General features: G+C 44.5%; 1 protein-coding gene and 1 pseudogene across 3 annotated transcripts in view; one reads left to right on the forward strand and one right to left on the reverse strand.

Annotated features, from left to right (window-relative positions):
- The window catches only part of LOC311144545 (breakpoint cluster region protein-like), a 49,726-nt gene extending 46,446 nt beyond the window's left edge, over positions 1-3,280 (reverse strand). For both annotated transcript variants that reach the window (XM_084180575.1, XM_084180574.1), the window contains exon 1: positions 1,410-3,280. In XM_084180575.1, the coding sequence (XP_084036701.1) occupies positions 1,410-2,757 (1,348 nt within the window). In that variant the 5' untranslated portion in view covers positions 2,758-3,280. The remainder of the gene's footprint in view (positions 1-1,409) is intronic.
- Positions 3,281-7,531: 4,251 nt separating this feature from the next.
- Positions 7,532-21,610, forward strand: LOC311145053 (intraflagellar transport protein 81 homolog; annotated as a pseudogene). The gene is made up of 15 exons (XR_014615571.1): positions 7,532-7,607; positions 7,719-7,858; positions 8,696-8,805; positions 9,089-9,298; positions 9,973-10,068; positions 10,190-10,285; positions 10,845-10,990; positions 13,526-13,668; positions 15,043-15,171; positions 16,593-16,682; positions 18,899-18,985; positions 19,166-19,250; positions 19,572-19,658; positions 20,419-20,464; positions 21,305-21,610. The product of XR_014615571.1 is annotated as an intraflagellar transport protein 81 homolog (transcript).
- Positions 21,611-21,915: the final 305 nt, after the last annotated feature.

Genomic DNA, 21,915 nt, shown 5'->3' on the forward strand with positions numbered 1-21,915 from the left:
TATGGCTTCTGTCAAAACATGTCTTTGTATCTGATAGCCTGTTTCCCCATTTCCTACAGGTCAAGCAGCATTGGTAAATGGGTGTTATTGTGAAGAAACATTAATGTGGTGAGACAATGTAGAAAACAACCCATGATATTGTTATTGCAATATCAAAAAGCTAAATATTTGACCACAGGTCACATGGATGTGTATTTCTGTCAGAAGAGCCGCACACTGGCTTACTGTTCTCCTGCTGATTATTTCCCAGACAATTTGCTTGTTCATTGCATGTTCGGTTTAAAATGTTTCCAGCCTATCACCTTACATAACAACAGCCTGTTCTCAACAATTGCTACTGAAGATCTGCTCCAAACAGCATGTATTTTTTGTAATAACTTCAAACAATGTTTCGGCTCTTCTCATATGAATTCTCATAGCTTTTATTTGTTGAGCCTAGCAACGAATGACCCTGATTCACTACAACAGACCATCTGTTAAGACTTCAGTGAAATCATGTAATATGTGGCATTGGGTCAACCCTTTTCACTTAGACATGTATTTAGTTATTTGAATCACCATCATAGACAAATCATACACCCTCTCATGTATTAAAGCTTTAATAAATATTTTGCATAGGAACTCTCACTCTCTTCTCTGTCCTTGGCAGCACCTAGATAGACCACCCCATCCCACTTAACATTGCTACATTGTTGCAGTGTCAATACATGCTCTGCATGAGTGATTATCCTATTGTGTTCACACATCACAACAGGAAACACTGAGGCCTGAGATTTTGATGGGAAGCCATGTGACACACTTTGAGCCCTCCATCCTTTTAGTGAGAGTTATCAGCCCTTTTCCTCCCCACCCCCAACAAAGAGCCTCCCTAAATGAATCACACTACACAAGCCCCTTTAAGTTAATTACTTCTAGCCAAGGACAACAACGCTGATGTGTGCTGACACAAAAACATTCTGGGTGGACAGGGCCGAGTGACTGGGCAGCCTGAGGGCACGCACTGTCTCAATCAGGGCATCTCCCAAGAGCACTACACCACTCAATAGAAGGGAGCAGAAGGGGGGAAAAGGGGACAGGCTTACAAAGTAAAAGAAAACAGTCATACAATCTACAAATAACCACACAAGCAATAGGGTGCTTTGCAATGGTTGGGCTATGCTAATGGTTTAATTTATTCATATAGAAAACGTATTGGTAGATGCATAGTACACTATCATCTAAATAATTCCTTCCTTTGACATGTTGCTGGTGCACATATACTGTAAGCACATCTGTGCATGAGGAGAGATCAAGGTTAGGGCAAATACAGGCATCTTAATAAACATATGAAATGGCAGTGGTTATTGAGCACTAGGGTGCATTAACAATTCTTGTACAAAAGGACAGAGACTATGGCTTTGCAGACCTACCCAGATCTCCATGGAGACTGTTGTCATGCGAGGTCCTACTGGACATAGTGGAGTTCCCATCATCGGGCCAGATCTGGCCTGTTTTACGAACACCCACGATGGAGGCCTCGGATACCAACACCTGCTGCTTCAGACGTTTCTGAGACAAAGGGGTGGGGGGGCTGCTGCTGTCAAAGGACTGCTGGGAAATCTGGGATGGAGAGTGACTCTTCGGTCTGTACATATGATAGGTGGTGGGACTTGGTGACACATGACTTGACTGGCCAGAGGAGAAGTCCTCCTCGCTGGACGTTAGGTTCTCATTGGAGCTGCAGTCTGGGGTGTAGCTGCCCCCAACATCATCAAAACTCCCAGGTGAGTAGGAGCGCCTTGGCCAGGTGAGGTGGGAGTCCTCCTCCACACTGTGGTCCCTGATGTGGATGATCCTCCCCTCCCCCATCATCCCCCCGACATACACACTGGTGTAGGGCTGACAGTCTGCCGACTGTCTCCCTCCATTGGAACGGATCACACTGTCCTTGAAGAAATGTGGGTTCACCTCTGTATCATCATACAGCCCATTGTAGCCACAACCGCCATCTGTGGATCTGCCTCTGAGGACAGATTTGCAGATCTCCCCCGTCGCAGTGGACAGGTTCCCGGGCAGGGAGTGCAGGGACCTCTTCCGCTCCATTTGCATGGCCTGGCAGCCCAGGCTGCTGATCTTGTCTGAGACCTCCCTGTCATTGACCTTCACTAGGCCTCTCTCATGGTGGTACTCCATGTTCGCGTAGAAGGGTCTCTCTGTCCATCCAACCCCTTTCCCATCTCCAGCCGTGTGGGAGTTGGCTCTTTTGATGCGCTCAAAGTTGGACCTCAGTGCTGCAACTGAGCCCATGCCTACCCTGTCCCTGTCCAGATCTGTGTCTGGAGGGCCCACTGTAGGCCTGTGCGGGGAGAAGCCACAACTCTGTTTGGAGGTAGACACCCCATCCACCTCTCCCTCTGGATACTGTTTACACCTCCCTGTGTCGACTGCCTCACCCGACTGCTCCTCCACTGAAGGCTCATCTAAGTGGGACCTCTGGGTGTCTGAAACACTGGATTGGTCTCCAATATTCATTAGGGACATCCTCTTGATGCCCCATCTCTGTCCATCATAAGCCTTCTTCTCCTTGGCCAGTAACGTCTGCAGGTAGATCATCCGAAAGCGCTCCTTGTTCACCTCAAACTCCAGCTGCCTGATAGATACCTTGCATTTCTCAAGCTCCTGCTCAACATCCCCCAATGATTTCAGCTCCATGTTTGGGGGATCTGACTCCGGGAACTGGGCTTTCCAAGCCTCCACAAAACCCACTGGTTCAACCATTTAAAAAAATAACGTAGTTCACTGAGAATAGAGTAGGAACTTCTACTAAAATGTCTACTAAACTATATGATTAGTTTCCAATCAAAATCATTTCTAAAGTATGACTTATAATGGCCATTAGAAGCTATCTCCACACTTCACTGACTGAATACAGTTTTCGGAAGACTCGTGCACATTTTTTCTTATGGTTCTAGTTGTCAACATGATATCAGCTCGAGTAGTACAAAATGACATGAGGGCTGAGAATGACGACCCAGTTCATCCACCTGCGAAAAAAAAAAATCCTTATCTTCTGTAAGTAATGTCAGTAGACATTATATCCTTCATTCATCGTAAACGCAGCACTGTGCTATATCCAGAAGTTCCATCCAATTATTTAATGAAAGTCCAAAAACAACTTAACAATTCCACTGTAATGATTGTTTTTCGTGTTAATTCGTTACTCCGCACCCGATAGAAAGTTAGTTTGAATGTTCTCTCGTTAACCTTAGATTCGCTAGACATGAGATTACACGTCGTTGGATCGCACGCCACAGTTACTGTGTTTTGCTGATTTTCTTTTGGTTGAGTTATTGCTGAAAAGAGAGGGAGGGACTGTGATGTGATTGAGGGTCAGTCCAGTTTTAAAGACACAGGCACGTCGAGAAAACAAGAGATCCAAGCTGGGGAAAAAACTGATAATGATATGGTCTATATTATGTAAGTAATAATGTAGACTAATCTATTGCCATTTTGTAAGATTAAAAACATAAATGTTTTATTACGGTATATATACCGTCTGAAATATCGATATTTGTCTCCATCTAACGGTACAAAAGAGAAATCCAGACAGACAAGAACCTGCGTGCAACTCTGCGTGTGCATCTTGTGTGCACTGTGCTGTGCACGCGCGCTGGTGGCAGAATCTGCGCAGCTTATTCCACAGGTGACCCTCTTCATAGAGAAAGAAGCGAAGCGAGAGGTTTTACTCTGCCTAATATCTGTTCAAGAAAAAAAGACCACGAAGTAAGACATTTTTGTATGGAGGTCAATTTGAGAGAGTGTCAATTTGGTCAACAAAAACTTGAATTGCTAATTTGATCGAATAGACGTTTCGTAATGGTTAGGTTGTTAAGAATGCATTGATATAAGTGGACGCGTGTGGCATTTCGGCAACTTTGATATTGGAGTTGTGCCTGTTGTCATAGAGATACTTCTTCTTCTTCTTCTTCTTCTTCTTCTTCTTCTTCTTCAATGAGTTTAAACGGCGGTTGGCATCCAATTTGTTGCATTACCGCCACCTACTAGACTGGATTACAACTCCCTTATATTTTGCTTGAAAATTAAAATAAAATAAAGAAATACCCTACCATCTAACACTACACTCACAAATTCAAAATTATTATTAATAATTAACACCACTCTTCTCCACTATTTAAATATATTCATTCCTACCTCATGCCCTCAACCTGAGATGATGGGACATCACCACTTAACACTCCCTGTAACTCTTCTGATGTAAAGTCTCACACACCCAAATACCTCTCTGCAGCTGCCACCACAACCTCAATTTTCTTCGACTTACGTTCCATCGCTGCAGTACAATTAATAACCATTGCTATAAACGCTAAAAATCCAATCTTACTGAAACATATATCACTTGTGGTGCTCTGTAGCTCAATTGGTAGAGCATGGCGCTTGTAACGCCAGGGTAGTGGGTTCGATCCCCAGGACCACCCATACGTAAAAATGTATGCACACATGACTGTAAGTTGCTTTGGATAAAAGCGTCTGCTAAATGGCATATGATTATTATCCCTTTGTACTGGTACATATCTACCACTCTCACCACTAAATCTGAGCATCTTCTCTCTCTGACCAACAGAAACACAAACAATTATCACTAGACCACTTCTGGTTACCCTCACGATGCCACTTTACCCAACGCTTTTTTTCCCCATCTTGAAACGACAAATGGATCAGCCAAAAGGCAAGGCTCCACTTTCTCCAAGACTAATCTTTATCCTGACCCTCTGTGCAAGCCTCTGGCTCCAAGTACTTCACCACACCTACCACCTCCGATACTTCACCCTCATTCACTTCCATTTCTCCTCCTGTCTTCAGCTCACTTTGCTTACATTTCCTACCATTCTTCTTTAACAAATCTTCTCCCTTTTTCCCGCCATTTTTTCCCGACTCAAGCTCACAATCTTCCTCCCTCTCTCTCTTAGACCTCCTCTGCCTCTCTTTTTCCTTCCATTCCCCCTCCGTCATCCAAGTATACATCTCCTTATCCCACAGCTGTCTGTTAGACATCGTTTTTCCTCCACAGGACTACCCTAACGTTTACTAAACAACACACGGTCCGGTAAAATGAACGAACCATAACTCCACAAAACTCTATCATAGAGATAGATAGAGGACTCATCATATAACCCATTTTTAGCATGGACATTGCTATTAAGGGCTTCCACCATTTTAAAGTAGTCAACTGGGTGGGGATTCCTATGAGTTGGGAGCAATCAGCCACTACTTTAAAATGGAGATAGCCTCAATGGCGCTGGCCATGCTGTCATAGATGCTATAATGGCACAGATACAAAGATTAGCTATCTCTATGGCCCCTTTACTCTGCCCTCTCATTGGCTAGAATGGACCCACCTGATCTCGCCTCCTCCCGCGTAACTTCCATGTGAAACTAGCGACATAACGTCACATGATCATACAGATTTTATTCAAAATTAAAGGCCCCCTGAAAAATGTTTACTTGGCTGTTACAGGACGTTTTTCTGATTAAAAATCACAAAAAAATATTGTTTAAAGTTCGAACACATTTATTGAAAATAGAAACAATATATTATAGAAATCAATTAACAAATAACAATTTACTATATGATTTTTTTAAAACTATAATCAATCAATCAAAAAAAATTTTATAAAGCCCTTTTTACATCAGCAGATGTCACAAAGTGCTATACAGAAACCCAGCCTAAAACCCCAAACAGCAAGCAATGCAGATGTAGAAGCACGGTGGCTAGGAAAAACTCCCTAGATAGGCAGAAACCTAGGAAGAAACCTAGAGAGGAACCAGGCTCTGAGGGGTGGCCAGTCCCCTTCTGGCTGTGCCGGGTGGAGATTATAACAGTACATGGCCATTAAGGCCAGATTTTTCTCCAAGATGTTCAAACGTTCATAGATGACCAGCAGAGTCAAATAAAAATCACAAAGGGTTGAAGAGGTTGCAACAGGTCAGTACATCAGGAGTAAATGTCACTTGGTTTTTCATAGCTGGGCATTTAGAGGTTGAAATAGCAGGTGCGTTAGAGAGAGAGAGTTGAAAACAGCAGGTCTGGGACAATGTAGCACGTCCGGTGAACAGGTCAGGGTTCCATAGCCGCAGGCAGAAGAGTGGAAACTGGAGCAGTAGCACGACCAGGTGGACTGGGGACAGCAAGGAGTCATCAGGCCAGGTAGTCCTGAGGCATGGTCCTAGGGCTCAGGTCCTCCGGGATGGGAGGGAGAGAGGGAGAGAGAGAGAGAATTAGAGGGAGCATACTTAAATTCACACAGGAGAATAACACCAGATATAACAGACTGACCCTAGCCCCCCGGCACATAGACTATTGCAGCATAGATACTGGAGTCTGAGACAGGCGGGGGTCGGGAGACACTGTGGCACCGTCCGACGATTCCCCCAGACAGAGCCAACCAGGCAGGATATAACCCCACCCACTTTGCCAAAGCACAGCCCCCACACCACCAGAGGAATATCAACAGACCACCAACCTACTACCCTGAGACAAGGCGAAGATCTCCACTGCACGAGCCCGTGGGAGCAACAAACCAGACAGGAAGATCACGTCCGTGACTCAACCCACTCAAGTGATGCACCCCTCCGAGGGACGGCATGGAAAGCACCAGTAAGTCAGTGACTCAGCCCCCATAATAGGGTCAGAGGCAGAGAATCCCAATGGAGCAACAGGAACCGGCCAGGCAGAGACAGCAAGGGCGATTTGTCACTCCAGTGCCTTGCTGTTCATTATGAGTTTCTTTCTTATAGTCCCTTTTAAAAAACAATAACAATAACAACACAATACCAACACTGTTGCTGGAAGAATTAGTGGTTTTTAACTGCTAACAGAACAGGATTTAATCATGTTTTGAAGATAATATTTTCAAATTGGCCTTGTCCAGGAGTAACTTTTGGATAGGGCCACAGGGCTAGGGTCAGTCCAGGAGGACCAGGGGGCGTGCTACCTTGTCCCGGACCATCTGTCTGTCTGTCTGTCTGTTTCTCGCTCTCTCTCTTGCGCTATCTATCTCCTCTGTCTGTCTGTCTCTCTCTCTCTCGCTCGCTATCTCCTCTGTCTGTCTCTCTCTCTCTCTCTCGCTCGCTCGCTATCTATCTCCTCTGTCTGTCTCTCTCTCTCTCGCTATCTATCTCCTCTGTCTGTCTGTCTCTCTCTCTCTCGCTCGCTATCTATCTCCTCTGTCTCTCTCGCTCGCTATCTATCTCCTCTGTCTGTCTCTCTCTCTCTCTCTCGCTATCTATCTCCTCTGTCTGTCTGTCTCTGTCTCTCTCTCTCGTTCGCTATCTATCTCCTCTGTCTGTCTGTCTCTCTATCTATCTCGTCTGTCTGTCTGTCTGTCTGTCTGTCTCTCTCTCTCTCTCTCTCTCTCTCTTTCTGTCTCTGTCTCTCTCTCTCGCTCGCTATCTATCTCCTTTGTCTGTCCGCCTCTGTCTCTCTCTCTCTCAGGCAGGGGAATCTGTCCTCCGTGTTCTGGCAGGCTGTAAGATGTTGAAGAAGCTGTCGAAGATGGAGAGTGAGACAGAGACCAAGCTTGGCCAGAAGTTTGATAGCCTGGCCAAAGGTAGGTTAGCCTTTTTCTTTGCTAAAGAAAAGTTACAGAATAATGCATTCTACAGATATGAGATGAAGGCTGAGAAGTGTTGAGCGTTAACCCCTTCCTCTCTCTCTTTAGACGTGTTCAGTGACTGCTACCAGAGTAGTGAGAGCCTCTCCTTCACCCTCCTTATAAGGAAGTCTCCCGTGTGGAGCAGAGCTACCTGTCTGCAGATGGTCACCACAGCCAACACCCACCTCTTCGTCAGCCACGACGGCGTGCAGATCAGAACTAAATACAGGGGTCAGAGGTCAGAGTGTGTGTCTGTGTGTGTGTGTGTGGTTTGTCATTCATCATTATAAAACTAACCAGACTCTTAGATTTCCAGAGTTTGTGTGTTGGAACATAGAGGATGGTTAATTGAAGTTTCTCAGGACTAACTCTGCTACATTTTTCTAGAAATGTTTGTAGAACAATAGATATTAAATGATAAATGTTTTGTGTTGTACTGTTCAAGACAAAAAAATAAACTAACAGATACAATAAAGTCATTATCAACCATTCTCATCAGTGCATTATGTCACCGTCAGGTTTGAGAAGTGTATCTACATCTCTCTCCCAGAGGAGCCTGCTAGGTCCCAGATGTTCCAACTGCACCTGGGCAACACGACCCACAGCCTGAGTGACGCAGACATTTTTACATTTACATTTTAGTCATTTAGCAGACGCTCTTATCCAGAGCGACTTACAGTTAGTGAGTGCATAATTATTTATTTTTTTTCATACCCCCCGTGGGAATTTCTGTCTGTTTGAGGAAGCCCACCCTGTCATAATGCCTGAAACTCACAGGGACTCACAGAGGAATGAAAACATGACCTCTCATACACGCCAACGGATTCCTTGTGGTAATGAGACTGGACAGGCATCTGAGAGGCTCAAGGCTTCACCCTTTTACAGGGCAGAAGAGTAATAGAGTGCTATTTTAGTGGGTCATACTTTAAGGCCATGCCAGGAGAGGAAACTTGAGTTGTTGGTAGTGCCTCCCGGCTGTCATGTGAGGCGAAACTCAATCTCAGATGCCGAAACAGTATCACAGTTTCATCTGTGTCCACCAGGTGGAGTCAGTGTCCAACCACCAGCGGATGCTGGAACTGGCCAGACAACTACATGTAGAAAAGAGAGAGAAGAGTCTCTGGCTCAGCAGAAGCAAGAGCAGAAGCACCAAGTAATGATATATCATGTCTTTTTCGGTAGCTTGTGTCCTGCTTTGTCCAACTTTCCAATTTACAGGCTTTGTAACCCATATCATCAACTTTGCTGCATACAGAGTACAAATATGTGATATATATATATATATAGGTAAAAGTTTACATATTATCAAAGATTGTTGTCAATTACATATTCCAAATTCACTTACAAGTAGATTGATAAGCATGATGTTGGTTGAGACATGATGTTGGTTTCTTTTAAAATTCGGATAAGGTGTGTTGTCGTTTGGATATGTCCAGCTTTTACAGGCAGAGCAGAGACTGCAGAGATCTCAGCAGCAGCTGAAGGACCTGCAGCAGGCAGCAGCAGATGCCAAGCCAGAGAGTGAGGAGGCCTGTTCTGCATCACCCTCCACGCCACAGCTGGTTGAAAAGGTTGAAAGGTCAAGGACACAGCAGATTAGGCTGAATCTCTGTTTAATTAATTCGCATCTATTAAGGCCCTGTAATCATCCTGATCTTTGAAGTGCTCCATTAGAGCTCACCATATATGGATTTGCCTATTTTTTTGTCCTCGTCTAGTGGTGGCCTCTACAATCACACAGGAGATTTACACATTTATAGTTTCCAAAATGACCAAAGTAAAGAAAGACAGACATGAGACCTTTTGTGGGTGGCACATTAACGAAGCATTTGACAATCCAATGACTCAAAATACCACATATCAAAACATGTGACCCTCTTATAAAGGTTTTCAGTCTGAATACTTATGTAAATGTGATATTTCAGTTTTTTACTTGTAATAATTTAGCAAACATTTCTAAACAGTTTTTGCTTTGTCATTATGGGGTATTGTGTATTGATTGAGGGAAAAAATCTATTTCATCCATTTTAGAATAAGGCTGTAATGTAACAATGTGGAAAAAGTCAAGGGGTCTGAATACTTTCCGAATGCACTATATGTTGAGGTTATGCCCTTGAGTTGATTAATTAAAACAATATTTTTCATACACTCTCTTGATCTTGTCTAATGTTAATTATTGTGATGAGCAGGTGTGCTCATCTCAAGTTTAGGATGTGCATATTACCCCCCTTTTCTTCTATAAGCAGGTGTGCCTCATTGTGTTTCAAAGACTTTCAGAATGATGTAGCCTGATCAAATGTCTATGTCTAAACTGCCCAAGGAGCTGGAGAGTAAGAGGCGGATGGTGCAGTACCTGCAGAATGTGGTGTCCGAGCCGGACATGGGCCAAGCTGAGCTTGGGGAACTGGAGGACAAGGTGAGCTATCTACCTACCTGGGCAATTAAGCTATAGAGCCTTCACAGTTTGGTAAATTTGGTTCAAGAATGACTGACAATAACCAAAAAGTTTAAGTCTGACTGTTCCCCACTTTGTCCAGATTCGAGAAAACAACATAAAAATAAACCACCTGATTGAGAAAAGAATGATGCGAAACGACCCCATGGATAATAAACTGTCTCTTTTCAGGCAACAGGTGATTTGTTTCTCATTTTCTCACATTCTTTAAACATATAGTAGAGTTATATGACATAACACCAGCAATTACATAGGATGGTTATGTCAATTTCAGAATGCCATTCTCCGTCATTGATACTAAATCCACAGGTCTTTGTCAGTTATATGAATCTGTAACAGCTGGCTGTTTGTGTGTGGTTAAGCGTTTGCAGGCTCTTTGAACTTGTGAGGATGATTGATGTTGTCTGATGAAGGGAGGCGGCTTCATTTATCATCAAAAGGATTATTCAGGTTATCATATTGATATTTTAATATCTTTGTGTTTTGTTGTCTCTTTTGCTATAGTGAGGCAGATGATAGAGGATAAACTGCTCTTGTTTGCTCACATACTGTATAAACCACCGCTCAACCTTTCCTAGCTGTGGTTTGTGGTAGACGCGCTGTTGCGCCAACCTTACCTCCTTAACTATTCTGGCTGTGGATTTTGTGCGAATTACAATAAATGGGTATGCGTACATCTACTGGCTGTATCTGTATTGACTGTATATTTAATAATATGACTGGTGTGTGTCTTGCAGGCGTCCATCATAACGCGTAAGAAGGAGGCGTAGGCGGAGGAGCTGCAGGAGGCGCGGGAGGAGCTAGCTTCACTAGACGAGAGCTGAGCCAGAAGAACAGCCAGGCACGAGACCTGGACGGAGATGAGGTCATCCGGGGAGACGAGGTAACGTTCCAGTAACTAACCACCTCTCACAGCTCAGTACTCTGGTCTGAACATCATCATCCACACCAATAGTAATCCCCTTCCTCACCAGTGGAACAGGGTCAGAGCCTTTTTCGATGGTGAGTGATGTATCGTCATTTTGCAGCAAAAAGAGTGCTACCCCTATATACAATCCACAGGAGGTTGGAAGCACCTTAATTGGGGAGGATGGGCTCGTGGTAATGGCTGGAGCGGAATGAGTGGAATTGTATCAAACACATGGTTTCTATGTGTTTGATGCCATTCCATTTACTCCGTTTCAGCCATTATTACGAGCCGTCCTCCCCTCAGCAGCCTCCACTGATACAATCAGCTCAGTATTCGCATGTTACGTTGTACAATTGCCCACCACTCAAAACTGTTTGCTGACGTCAAACTTTGTGGATAAGAGTGAAGTGCGGTAGAGTTGTGCGCTGCACTGAACATGAGATGCTATTTCTGCTCTTATGTAAACAGAGAAGGGCTCACTGGCTAAAGCTACTTATCCCTTTCCACTCACTCTCCCACATTCCCATGCAAGGTTAAAAATAGACCACAACATGGACTACCTAGAACCAGGACTGTAGAACAAACTGTCTGAAATGTTAGCTGTTTTCTAATCTCTTATAAATAAATCTTCTAAATTTAATTCAGAAAACACAAACCATTGCGGTGTAAATCCTTCAACTAAATGTAACTCGATGGCTGATATTTTACCCCAATCGAAACAAACTGACACAAACTTTGACGCCATGTTCGGTTAGATCTCTCTGAACCATTGGCAGAGAGTGGACTCTCAAATTTGAGTGCCTTTTTGACTCTGCAACACAGTGCCAGGAGCCATCACTCCTGTGTGTCAACACACCCTGTGCCTGGAGAACGACCACTCTTCAAATCTCAGACTAAGCCTGTTGCTGTTTGCAGAGGAACATTTGCCATAAGCAGCTCTACAGTATATAGTTGGTGGTCGCTGATGGATAGGGCACGTACTGCACCCATATGTTCATGTCTGAGTGTTTTATGAGCAGGAGTTCCACACGCAGTGAGAACATCGCGCTGAGCGCTGGACAGTCTGGCGAGGCACATAAGCTGCCTGTCTGAAATAGCAGCCACTTTCTCCCTGCTCTCTCCAATGCCCTGTTCAATGTGGGTGGTTTCATCTGCTCCTCTCGATAATGAGGGAGTGTGTTTTGATGTGAAAGGAAACTCTAAACCTGATTTCTCAGTATGGTGAAACAGGAGGTAAGAACAAGGAGGATTTCTGTGGTAAATGGAAAGGACTTATCAGTCTCTCCTGGGGTCATGGTGGAAATTATCACCTTATCAGTCTCTCCTGGGGTCATGGTGGAAATTATCACCTTATCAGAGGCACTTTCCATTTCTGAACTTGCGTGTAATCACGTCACCCGGCAGCTGCAGGAGGGCCTCTGTATTATGACCCTGTGTGCTCATCCTCAGTTAGCTTGGTTTTAAACCCACTACTAACTAGTCCACCATGTTTCTAGTGTTCCATCATCCATTGCTTGGCTCTCTGTTCCCTTACACCCCAAATTCCCCCAACATAAATAACAGATGTGTTTGCTCAATCTGGAAAGGTTATTCACCCGGCCAAAATGGATTTTCACATATACTGTAGGCAACTGCTATTTCTAAATTTGCACAGTGCATATACTGTATGTGCATACAATGTTTCATTATCTACTATCCCACTGTGCTGCATTTTCAACAACTATCCTCCTGTCCTGAGTATGTGTTTGTCATGATAAATAGTTCAAGCCCTTCAAAGTGCTGGCTAATTTAGTAGCAGTTGTTCTGGGGACATATTGTATGTGATGAGGGAATGCTATGCAGCATTGTTCTGCCTGCTAATTCCCTCTCAACCTTGTCTGCACTTGATGTCCTGAAATAAAACAAACCATACGTTCTCGCGCACAAGCCGTGCATGCCTTAAGTGACGTAACATTCTGTGATTTCTGGGGTTGTTCTCCAGAATGAACAACGGCTATAAATGTTGACATGCACAGGAGTCCCGTGTAGCTCAGTTTGTAGAGCATGGCGTTTGCAACGCCAGGGTTGTGGGTTCGATTCCCACAGGGGGCCAGTATGAAAAAGAAAGAACAAAAAAAATGTATGCACTCACTAACTGTAAGTCGCTCTGGATAAGAGCGTCTGCTAAATGACAAAAATGTAAATGTCTCATCGTACCCCTACAGAGAAAGGGGGAGGGCGGGTTGAGTGCCGCATCCAGTTGGCCAACATTTGGTGTGTTTGCCAGGGGTCATGTCTGTCTTGGTAGGAATTGGAGAGGATGACCTTGCTTCAAGATGTGGTTGTCCTTGTGTATCTGGGAAGAAAGAGAACATGTCAGTCTCATTTTCAGACACAAAAATATGCAATGTTATTGTCATTACTTTACAATGTTATTGTCATTACTTTACAATGTTATTGTCATTACTTTTGGTCATCCCCTTTCTCGTAGCATATTTTTTCATGACAGTCACTCTCGGTTCCTCTCAGTTCAAACGTTTTGTCGGGAAACTGCGCAGCAAGGGGACTGTGTTCAAGAAGAAGAGGCAGGAGATTACCGAGCTGAGTACGGGGTCCTGCAGCGGACAGAGGAGATCCTAAAACAGAGGCATGAGGTCGGCCAACAGCAACTGGTAATGCACTGCACCAGTCCCCTTTCACAGCAGGGCAGCTATCGACCCTACCTGCTTTCCTCCATACCGCATAGAAGCCCCCTTATAGTGGTACACGTGCCTTTCCATCCTGCCCTTGTTCATACAAATTGCATTGACCTTCGTTGGAAATGACTTCACACCTCAGAAGCCTCTGACCTCCTGACTTGCTGAAAGCCTGGCTGATCAGGGAGTGCTGGGCTGCTGCTATTTGCGAAGGCTGCATCTGTTTCTCTCTATGACGCTGGTATTTTTTTATCAGTGGATGCACCCCCCCCCTTACCCGTTGTACCACGGCTGGTTGGTTGTTGGTGCCTGAGACCCCTCTCCTGTCGCCACCTGCATTCCTGTTCCCAACCATTACCCCTCCCACATAAAACGATGAACCATTTGCTGCAACAATGTTGGTTATACAGTATAATCCAGAACATGCTAGAAGCCCTGCCTGCCACTGTGAACTATTCATATCAGAAACAAATATTAGAATTCATGTAGTTTCATTAGGTCATTCACATTCAGTCTTTATCAGTGTTTGAACATATTTGCAGGAGAGGGCTGGGGGCTACATGGGAAGGAAATTGTGTTTATTTTCATAGGTCACAGTTTTCTCACTCATCATATACAATAGACCGAACATGCACACACTGCTACCTCAACCGCATGTAACCTTCTCTTCTTCTTGGAGAACAAAGTGGCCTGTACTCCCAGGTGTCGAGCTGAGCCCTGCCTGTTTGTGTGGACACAACCCTTCACAGTGCTTAGAGCTGCAACACCGGACTAGGCTATCTGTGATTTATCCTCCCAGACAGGGAGGGAGTAACTTAGTCACTGAGTCACAGCTATAGACTTACATTTGTCGACATGGTGCAAACTAATTATAAACAATTAATTAGGTGAGCCATTGTATGTTATTACATGGAGGTTTACTCATCTCAAATTATTAACTTGTATTTACTGATTACACTCATTAAAAATATCCCATTGCCTTGCAGCTCGTGTGGGTGTAGATAGACTACATTGCTCAAGTGCCAGGTGTTTGTGGTCCTCTGTAGCTCAGCTGGTAGAGCACGGCGCTTGTAATGCCAAGGTAGTGGGTTCGATCCCCGGGACCACCCATACGCAAAAATGTATGCACGCATGACTGTAAGTCGCTTTGGATAAAAGCGTCTGCTAAATGGCTTATTATTATTTCTAGTGAACTCTTGCCAGGTCCCTACACTGACATTTGGTTTAGGATGATAAAACTGGACACAATCTCATTATGTTATGCTGCCATATTACAAGGCACAAGGATCTCATATTTTGTGTAGTAACTGATGACTGGAACTCCATATGGCCACATTGTTGTCTGTGTAGCAATCCATGGAGACACAGAAGGGGATCTCTGGGTACAGTGACACTCAGGAGGAACTGGAGAGGGTGTCGGCCATCAAGAGTGAGCTGGACGAGATGAAGGGACGCTCGCTGGACGACATGTCTGAAATGGTGACTATACCAGGGGATCGGAGCCAATGTCTGAGTAGCATGTCACTTTACCACAGGGACAGATCTTTACCCACTCCAGACCACCCATACTCAGGATGATGCTCATTGCCTTCAAATGCACTACCCCAACACAGCACAATTTGTTTTACAAGAACGGTTCTTGTCTGACTATGTGTTGTTGTTTTTTTACCCCCTTTTTCTCTCCAATCTCGTGATATCCAATTGCGATCTTGTCTCATCGCTGCAACTCCCCAACGGGCTCGGGAGTGGCGAAGGTCGAGTCATGCGTCCTCTGAAACATGACCCCCCAAACCGTGCTTCTTAACACCCGCCCGCTTAACCCGGAAGCCAGCCGCACCAATGTGTCGGAGGAAACACCGTCCAACTGATGACCGAAGTCAGCCTGCAGGCGCCCGGCCCACCACAAGGAGTCGCTAGAGAGCGATGAGCCAAGTAAAGCCCCCCGGCCAAACCCTTCCCTAACATGCATGACGCTGGGGCCAATTGTGCACCGCCCTATGGGACTCCCGGTCACAGCCGGCTGTGACACAGCCTGGGCTCGAACCTGGGTCTGTAGCGACACCTCAAGCACTGCGATGCAGTGCCTTAGACTGCTGCGCCACTCGGGAGGCCCTGACTATGTGCTGTTTTGTTTGTGGCATTGATTTCTTCGCATTGATTTAGTGTCTTGATACCTTTGAAATACCCCTTGTGCATACTTCAACTGTCCTTTTGTGCTTGTATTCAGGGGAAAAGAAGAGTAGTTGCTGAGTTTTAAGCCAGGTTTGATTACCAAATCAACCAGTTTTATCAATCTGTCATCCCATTGCAAGAATGTCCAAATAGAACCAGTTGCAGCTGATTAGACCCCAGTCCAAGATGTTTTTGAAATTCTTTAAAGCGTAGTCAGGGTTTGTGGTTAAAGCTGGCAGCTTTCACACTTAGCAGATAGTAGACTGTGCCGCTCCCAATGATCAAGCATCTCTGGCTGTAGCTATAAACGTGGACTTTCACTCACCTCACAATCTTCCAGATTTCTCACAATAGACCACATCCACACACACACTGCTATACACACACACTGCTATACACACACACTTCTATACACACACACTGGAGAACAAAGTGGCCTGAACTCCCAGGTGTTGAGCTGAGCCCTGCCTGTTTGGTGGACTCAACCCTTCACAGTGCTTAGAGCTGCAACACCTGCCCCTCTAAAGTAGACTTTCACTCACCTCACAATCTTCCAATCTCCTGGTTGGCTTTAGATAGCCCTGCCTCTGCATACACACCCTATAAGGACCCTGCTTGTGTACAACACCAGTGACATTATGATTATCAGATGTTATTATGGGTATAGTTAGTCATCTTAAACTGACATTTCTGTGGATTATTTTGAAATATGTGATACTGTTTTTCAGGTGAAGAAACTGAATTCGACGATAGTGGAGAAAAAGTCTGCCCTTGCGCCTATCATATAGGAACTGAGGCCTTTGAGACAGCAGTGTCAGGTGAACGTCACACGCTGTATAACTTTGTCAGCAGTTTCATCTTCAAATTGCGTCATTACACAGAGCTGTGTCTATAGAATTAGCCACATTTACAACCCCAGATTATTATGCGAAACTAGAAGCTTATCAAAGCATGACATGAGGTCAAGAGGTTTAACAAAGGGGAAAACCCTGATGCCTCCACCAGCTGCTATTCACTTTCAAGTTTCAAGTTTTTGTCACATGCACAAGTACGGTGAAATGCCTTTCTTGCAAGCTCCAAACCCAACAATGCAGTCATCAATATCAATGTAGCGCAAAAAATAACATGAGGTAGAATAAGGTTTGCAGGATTTTTGTGGAGTCCATTAACGATAGTTTACATGTACCGGTAGTCTATATGTAAAGTGTACGATAGGGAAAGCCCCTCACATCCATCTGCTAAAGCAGGGGATCATATTTTCCAACATGTGTTCCCTAAATTGGTACACCATCATACTGGCTAACATTAACTAATGATGAAAAGCTGCGGCAGAAATATATTAATAGACTAAGCTAGAGCTAAGATTAAGTAAAATGGTGCTTTGATCTGATAGTGATATGAAAGGGGTTGGGGAAACTAACTTTTGCATACAGTGCATTCGGAAAGTATTCAGACCCCTTGACTTTTTCCACATTTTGTTACGTTACAGCCTTATTCTAAAATGAATTAAATTAATGTTTTCCCTCATCAATCTACACACAATACCCCATAATGACAAAGTGAAAACGGGTTTTTAGATTTTTTTGCAAATAAAAAACAGATACCTTATTTACATAAGTATTTAGACCCTTTGCTATAAGACTCGAAATGGAGCTCCGGTGCATCCTGTTTCCATTGATCATCCTTGATGTTTCTACAACTTGATTTGGAGTCCACCTGTGGTAAATTCAATTGATTAGACATGATTTGGAAAGGCACAAACCTGTCTATATAAGGTCCCACAGTTGACAGTGCATCTATATAAGGTCCCCAAGAACACAGCGGCCTCCATCATTCTTAAATGGAAGAAGTTTGGAATCACCTACACTCTTCCTAGAGCTGGCTGCCCGGCTAAACTGAGCAATCGGGGGAGAAGGGCCTTGGTCAGGGAGGTGACCAAGAACTCGATGGTCACTCTGACAGAGCTCCAGAGTTCCTCTGTGGAGATAGTTGTCCTTCTGGAAGGTTCTCCCATCTCTGCAGCACTCCACCAATCAGGCCTTTATGGAAAAGTGGCCAGATGGAAACCCTTCCTTAGTAAAAGGCGCGACAGCCCGCTTGGAGTTTGCCAAAAGGCACCTAAAGGACTCTCAGACCATGAGAAACAAGATTCTCTGGTCTGAAAACATGATTGAACTCTTTGGCCTGAATGCCAAGCATCATGTCTGGAAGAAACCTGGCACCATCCCTACGGTGAAGCATGGTGGTGGCAGCATCATGCTGTGGGGATGTATTTCAGCAGCAGGGACTGAGACTAGTCAGGATCAAGGGAAAGATGAACGGAGCAAAGTACAGAGAGATCCTTGATGAAGACCTGCTCTAGAGTGCTCAGGACCTCAGACTGGGGCAATGGTTCACCTTCCAACAGGACAACGACCCTAAGCACACAGCCAAGACAACGCAGGAGTGGTTTAGGGACAAGTCTCTGAATGTCCTTGAGTGGCCCAGCCAGAGCCCGGACTTGAACCCAATCAAACATCTCTGGAGAGACCTGAAAATGGCTGTGCAGCGACGCTCCCCATCCAACCTGACAGAGCTTGAGAGGATCTGCAGAGAAGAATGGGAGAAACTCCCCAAATACAGGTGTGCCAAGCTTGTACCGTCATACCCAAGAAGACTCGAGGCTGTAATCGCTGCCAAAGGTGCTTCAACAAAGTACTGAGTAAAGGGTCTGAATACTTATGTAAATGTGATATTTCAGATTGTATTTTTTGTTTTTTAAATTAGCAAACATATCTACAAAGCATTGTCATTATGGGGTATTGTGTGTAGATTGATGAGGAAAAAACCCACGTAATCAATTTTATAATAAGGCTGTAACGTAACGTGGAAAAAGTCAAGGGGTCTGAATACTTTCCGAATGCACTGTACATAACATACTATAACAGTGAATTGTCTTGTCATTGTACTGTCTTTTTTAAATGCTGTAGAATATGTGCATGTATGTGTATTTCTCTGTTCATGTATCTGTGAATGGGTTTTTCTTTCATCACAGGAGCTAACTCAAGAGTAGGAGGAGAGGAAGGCCCAGTATGACAGCTGTGCTGCAGGCCTGGAGAGTAACCGATTCAAACTGGAGCAGGTACAATATGAAATGCTGTGTGTAGACACCTGACGTATCTAACACCCCCACATATCACCACGTATGACATTTTCTTTATATCATTTGTTCACATACACCACACAATTTGAATGTTCTCTCCATGAGGAACAGTTCAGTTTCTTATGGTCGAATGTTTTCATTCACCACCTCCCATTGCAGGAGGTGAGAGCTCTGAGGGTGGAGATGACTCGGCAGGAAAACCGATACCACTACATCAACTCCAGGGCGGCAGGTAGCTTAGTGGGTAAGAGCGTTGTGCCAGTAACCGAAAGGTCGCTGGTTCTAATCCCCGAGCCGACTGGGTGAAAAATCTGTCGATGTGCCCTTAAACAAGGCACTTAACCCTAATTGCTCCTGTAAGTCGCTCTGGATAAGAGCGTCTGCTAAATGTGTAAAATGTAAATGTAATCAACTGCATGATAGAGGTAAGGGGCTCAAGTAGCAAACAACCTCTTCCCCAACACCTGTTCTGTACTGTGACAGTAAACCAGAGCTCTCGTTCTTCTTGCTCTCTCTCTCTATCCCAATCTCTCTCTTTCTCCCCATCTCTCTCTGTTCTTCACAGATCATTTGAGTTGCAAATGCAGCGAGCAGCAGAAGAGATGAAGGCCTACGTGTCCCCTGATCCGCAAGAGAGGAGGAAGACCATCAGGTGAGCACGCTGAGCTGAGTCTGCCAGCTGCTTAGGACTTCTATTACCGTAGTCACCTCCATATGCTCCTATTACAACACTTGTGCATCTGCTACTGTTGCCACACACCTCCCCAAATACCTCCCTCAAAGGATACACTTACAGCAGTCCGTTAGTAGATTCACCCTCAGGTCTTTTATATACTATAGCTATGCATTTCCAAGTGTGTCCAGAAGTATTGCTTTGCTAAAGGAAAAATATGTAAATAAAATACTGGTTTAACCTCTACGGGATCGGTTGAGCTAACGTGCGCTAATGTGATTAGCTTGACTGTTGTAAGTAATGGTAAGCTTTCCAGGACATAGACATGTCTTATATGGGCAGAAAGCTTAAATTCTTGTTAATCTAACTGCACTGTCCAATTTACAGTAGCTATTACAGTGAAAACATACCATGCTATCGTTTGAGGAGAGTACACAACAACAAAAAACGTATCACGGCAACTGGTTTGATACATTCACCTCTGAATATGCATATCCTTGTTTCAGGTCCTGAGCTACAGGCAGTTAGATTTGGGTATGTCATTTTAGGCGAGAATTGAAAAAAGGGGTCCGATCCTTAAGAGGTTAATAAAATATGTTATGAATATTTGCTATTTTGTGTTATTCAACTAACAGGTAGTATTTCCCTTGTAAAACTCACAGTAATGTTATAATGGCAGCATTGAGCTTGCGAAAGTTAATAGGCTCACATGAACTCTGACCCTCTGGCTGTTTCACAGGGAGCAGTACATGAAGAACATTGCAGAGCAGGAGTCCCTGGGCAAGGTGAGCAAGGAGGTGCTTTGTCAGGATGCAGGCACAGTGCCAATGGAATCTGAAATGGATCCCCTGCAAACACAGAGGCCATACTTTAGGTTCCTTCCTTCCTCACCCTGATAAGAATGTGGCCAGAGAGGAGAAAGTGTATGGCAGAGGGGGCCCATCTGCATTCCTGCTAAACCATTTGGCCCAGTAGACGAGCTGTAATGTAGACGTGCTGCTGCAGCACGCCAGTATAGGTGCAGCTTGTATAACACGCAGCAGTGATACATTACTCCCGTGTCCTCAGTTAGTCTCGTGTAGCTCAGTTGGTAGAGCATGGCGCTTGCAACGCCAGGGTTGTGGGTTCGTTTCCCACGGGGGACCAGTATGAAAATGTATGCACTCACTAACTGTAAGTGGCTCTGGATAAGAGCGTCTGCTAAATGACTAAAATGTAAAAATGTAAATGTCTGTCCACTCATCACTGTGGAGCAGCTGTAGGGTTGCATGCTGATTTCTCTCTACGCTAGTCCTCAGTGCATCAACAGTCATCTATATTTCCCCCCTGACACATTCGTGACAAGCTACTTCTTTATTAGGGTTTCCCATCTATGGTTATAGGCTTGATGCTAATGCACTTTGTAATATTTGGCTGGTCAAGCTTCCAGTCAATGAATACAAGGATGTCATGACCACCCTTCCATTCAGTGTTTGATACAAAACCATATGCTGACACTTGGAAAGAAAAGGCATTTAAATGAAAATGGCTGTTTAACTCTGCTGGTATCATACACTGTTTGATGTCAAAATGAGCCTGTTGTGATGATGTAATAATTATTCCTCTTTCCCTTTGGACAACAACAGAAGTTGCGTGAGCAGCAGAAGGCGGTGAGGGAGAGCCACTGGCCCAACATGAAGCAGGTGAAGATGTGGCTCGACCTGGAGCAGCTGATGGCGTGCAAGCGTGGGTGCTTCCTGAGGGCCCAGAGCCAGGCCTCCATTGGTCAGGTCATCCAGGAGGGTGGTGAGGATAGACTGGTGCTGTGAGAACGAGGAGACCGTCAACGCAGGGCCAACTCTGGTACACTACGCTCTACCACAATGAGCAGGACTTCTCACTACTGTACTTAGTTCTCCAGTTATAGTTCATTAGTCTGTCTCGCATTAGAACTATTTTTAGGTGAGATGATTACTCTTCATGTAATCAAAACTTCTCTGCTTTCATCGCCTAAAGATGAAAAGGATTCCATTGAACCAATCTGTGTTAATCCTGGTTTAGTTAGCTAGTTGTGTTCTCTGTGAATAATCCCAAAGTAGGATTTAGTTCCATTAAACAGATTTTTCTCCTGTGAGGAGCACCTTTCCGGTGATGATATTGTGAGAGGTGCCTGATGAATCCAGAACCGAAAGAACACATGTTCCAGAAGGTGTCTGACGGATAAGAGGTTTAACGCTCTCTGACTTCAAACAAATCC

This window comes from Coregonus lavaretus (assembly GCF_964263955.1).
Source record: "Coregonus lavaretus genome assembly, chromosome: 17".
Lineage (NCBI taxonomy): Eukaryota > Metazoa > Chordata > Actinopteri > Salmoniformes > Salmonidae > Coregonus > Coregonus lavaretus.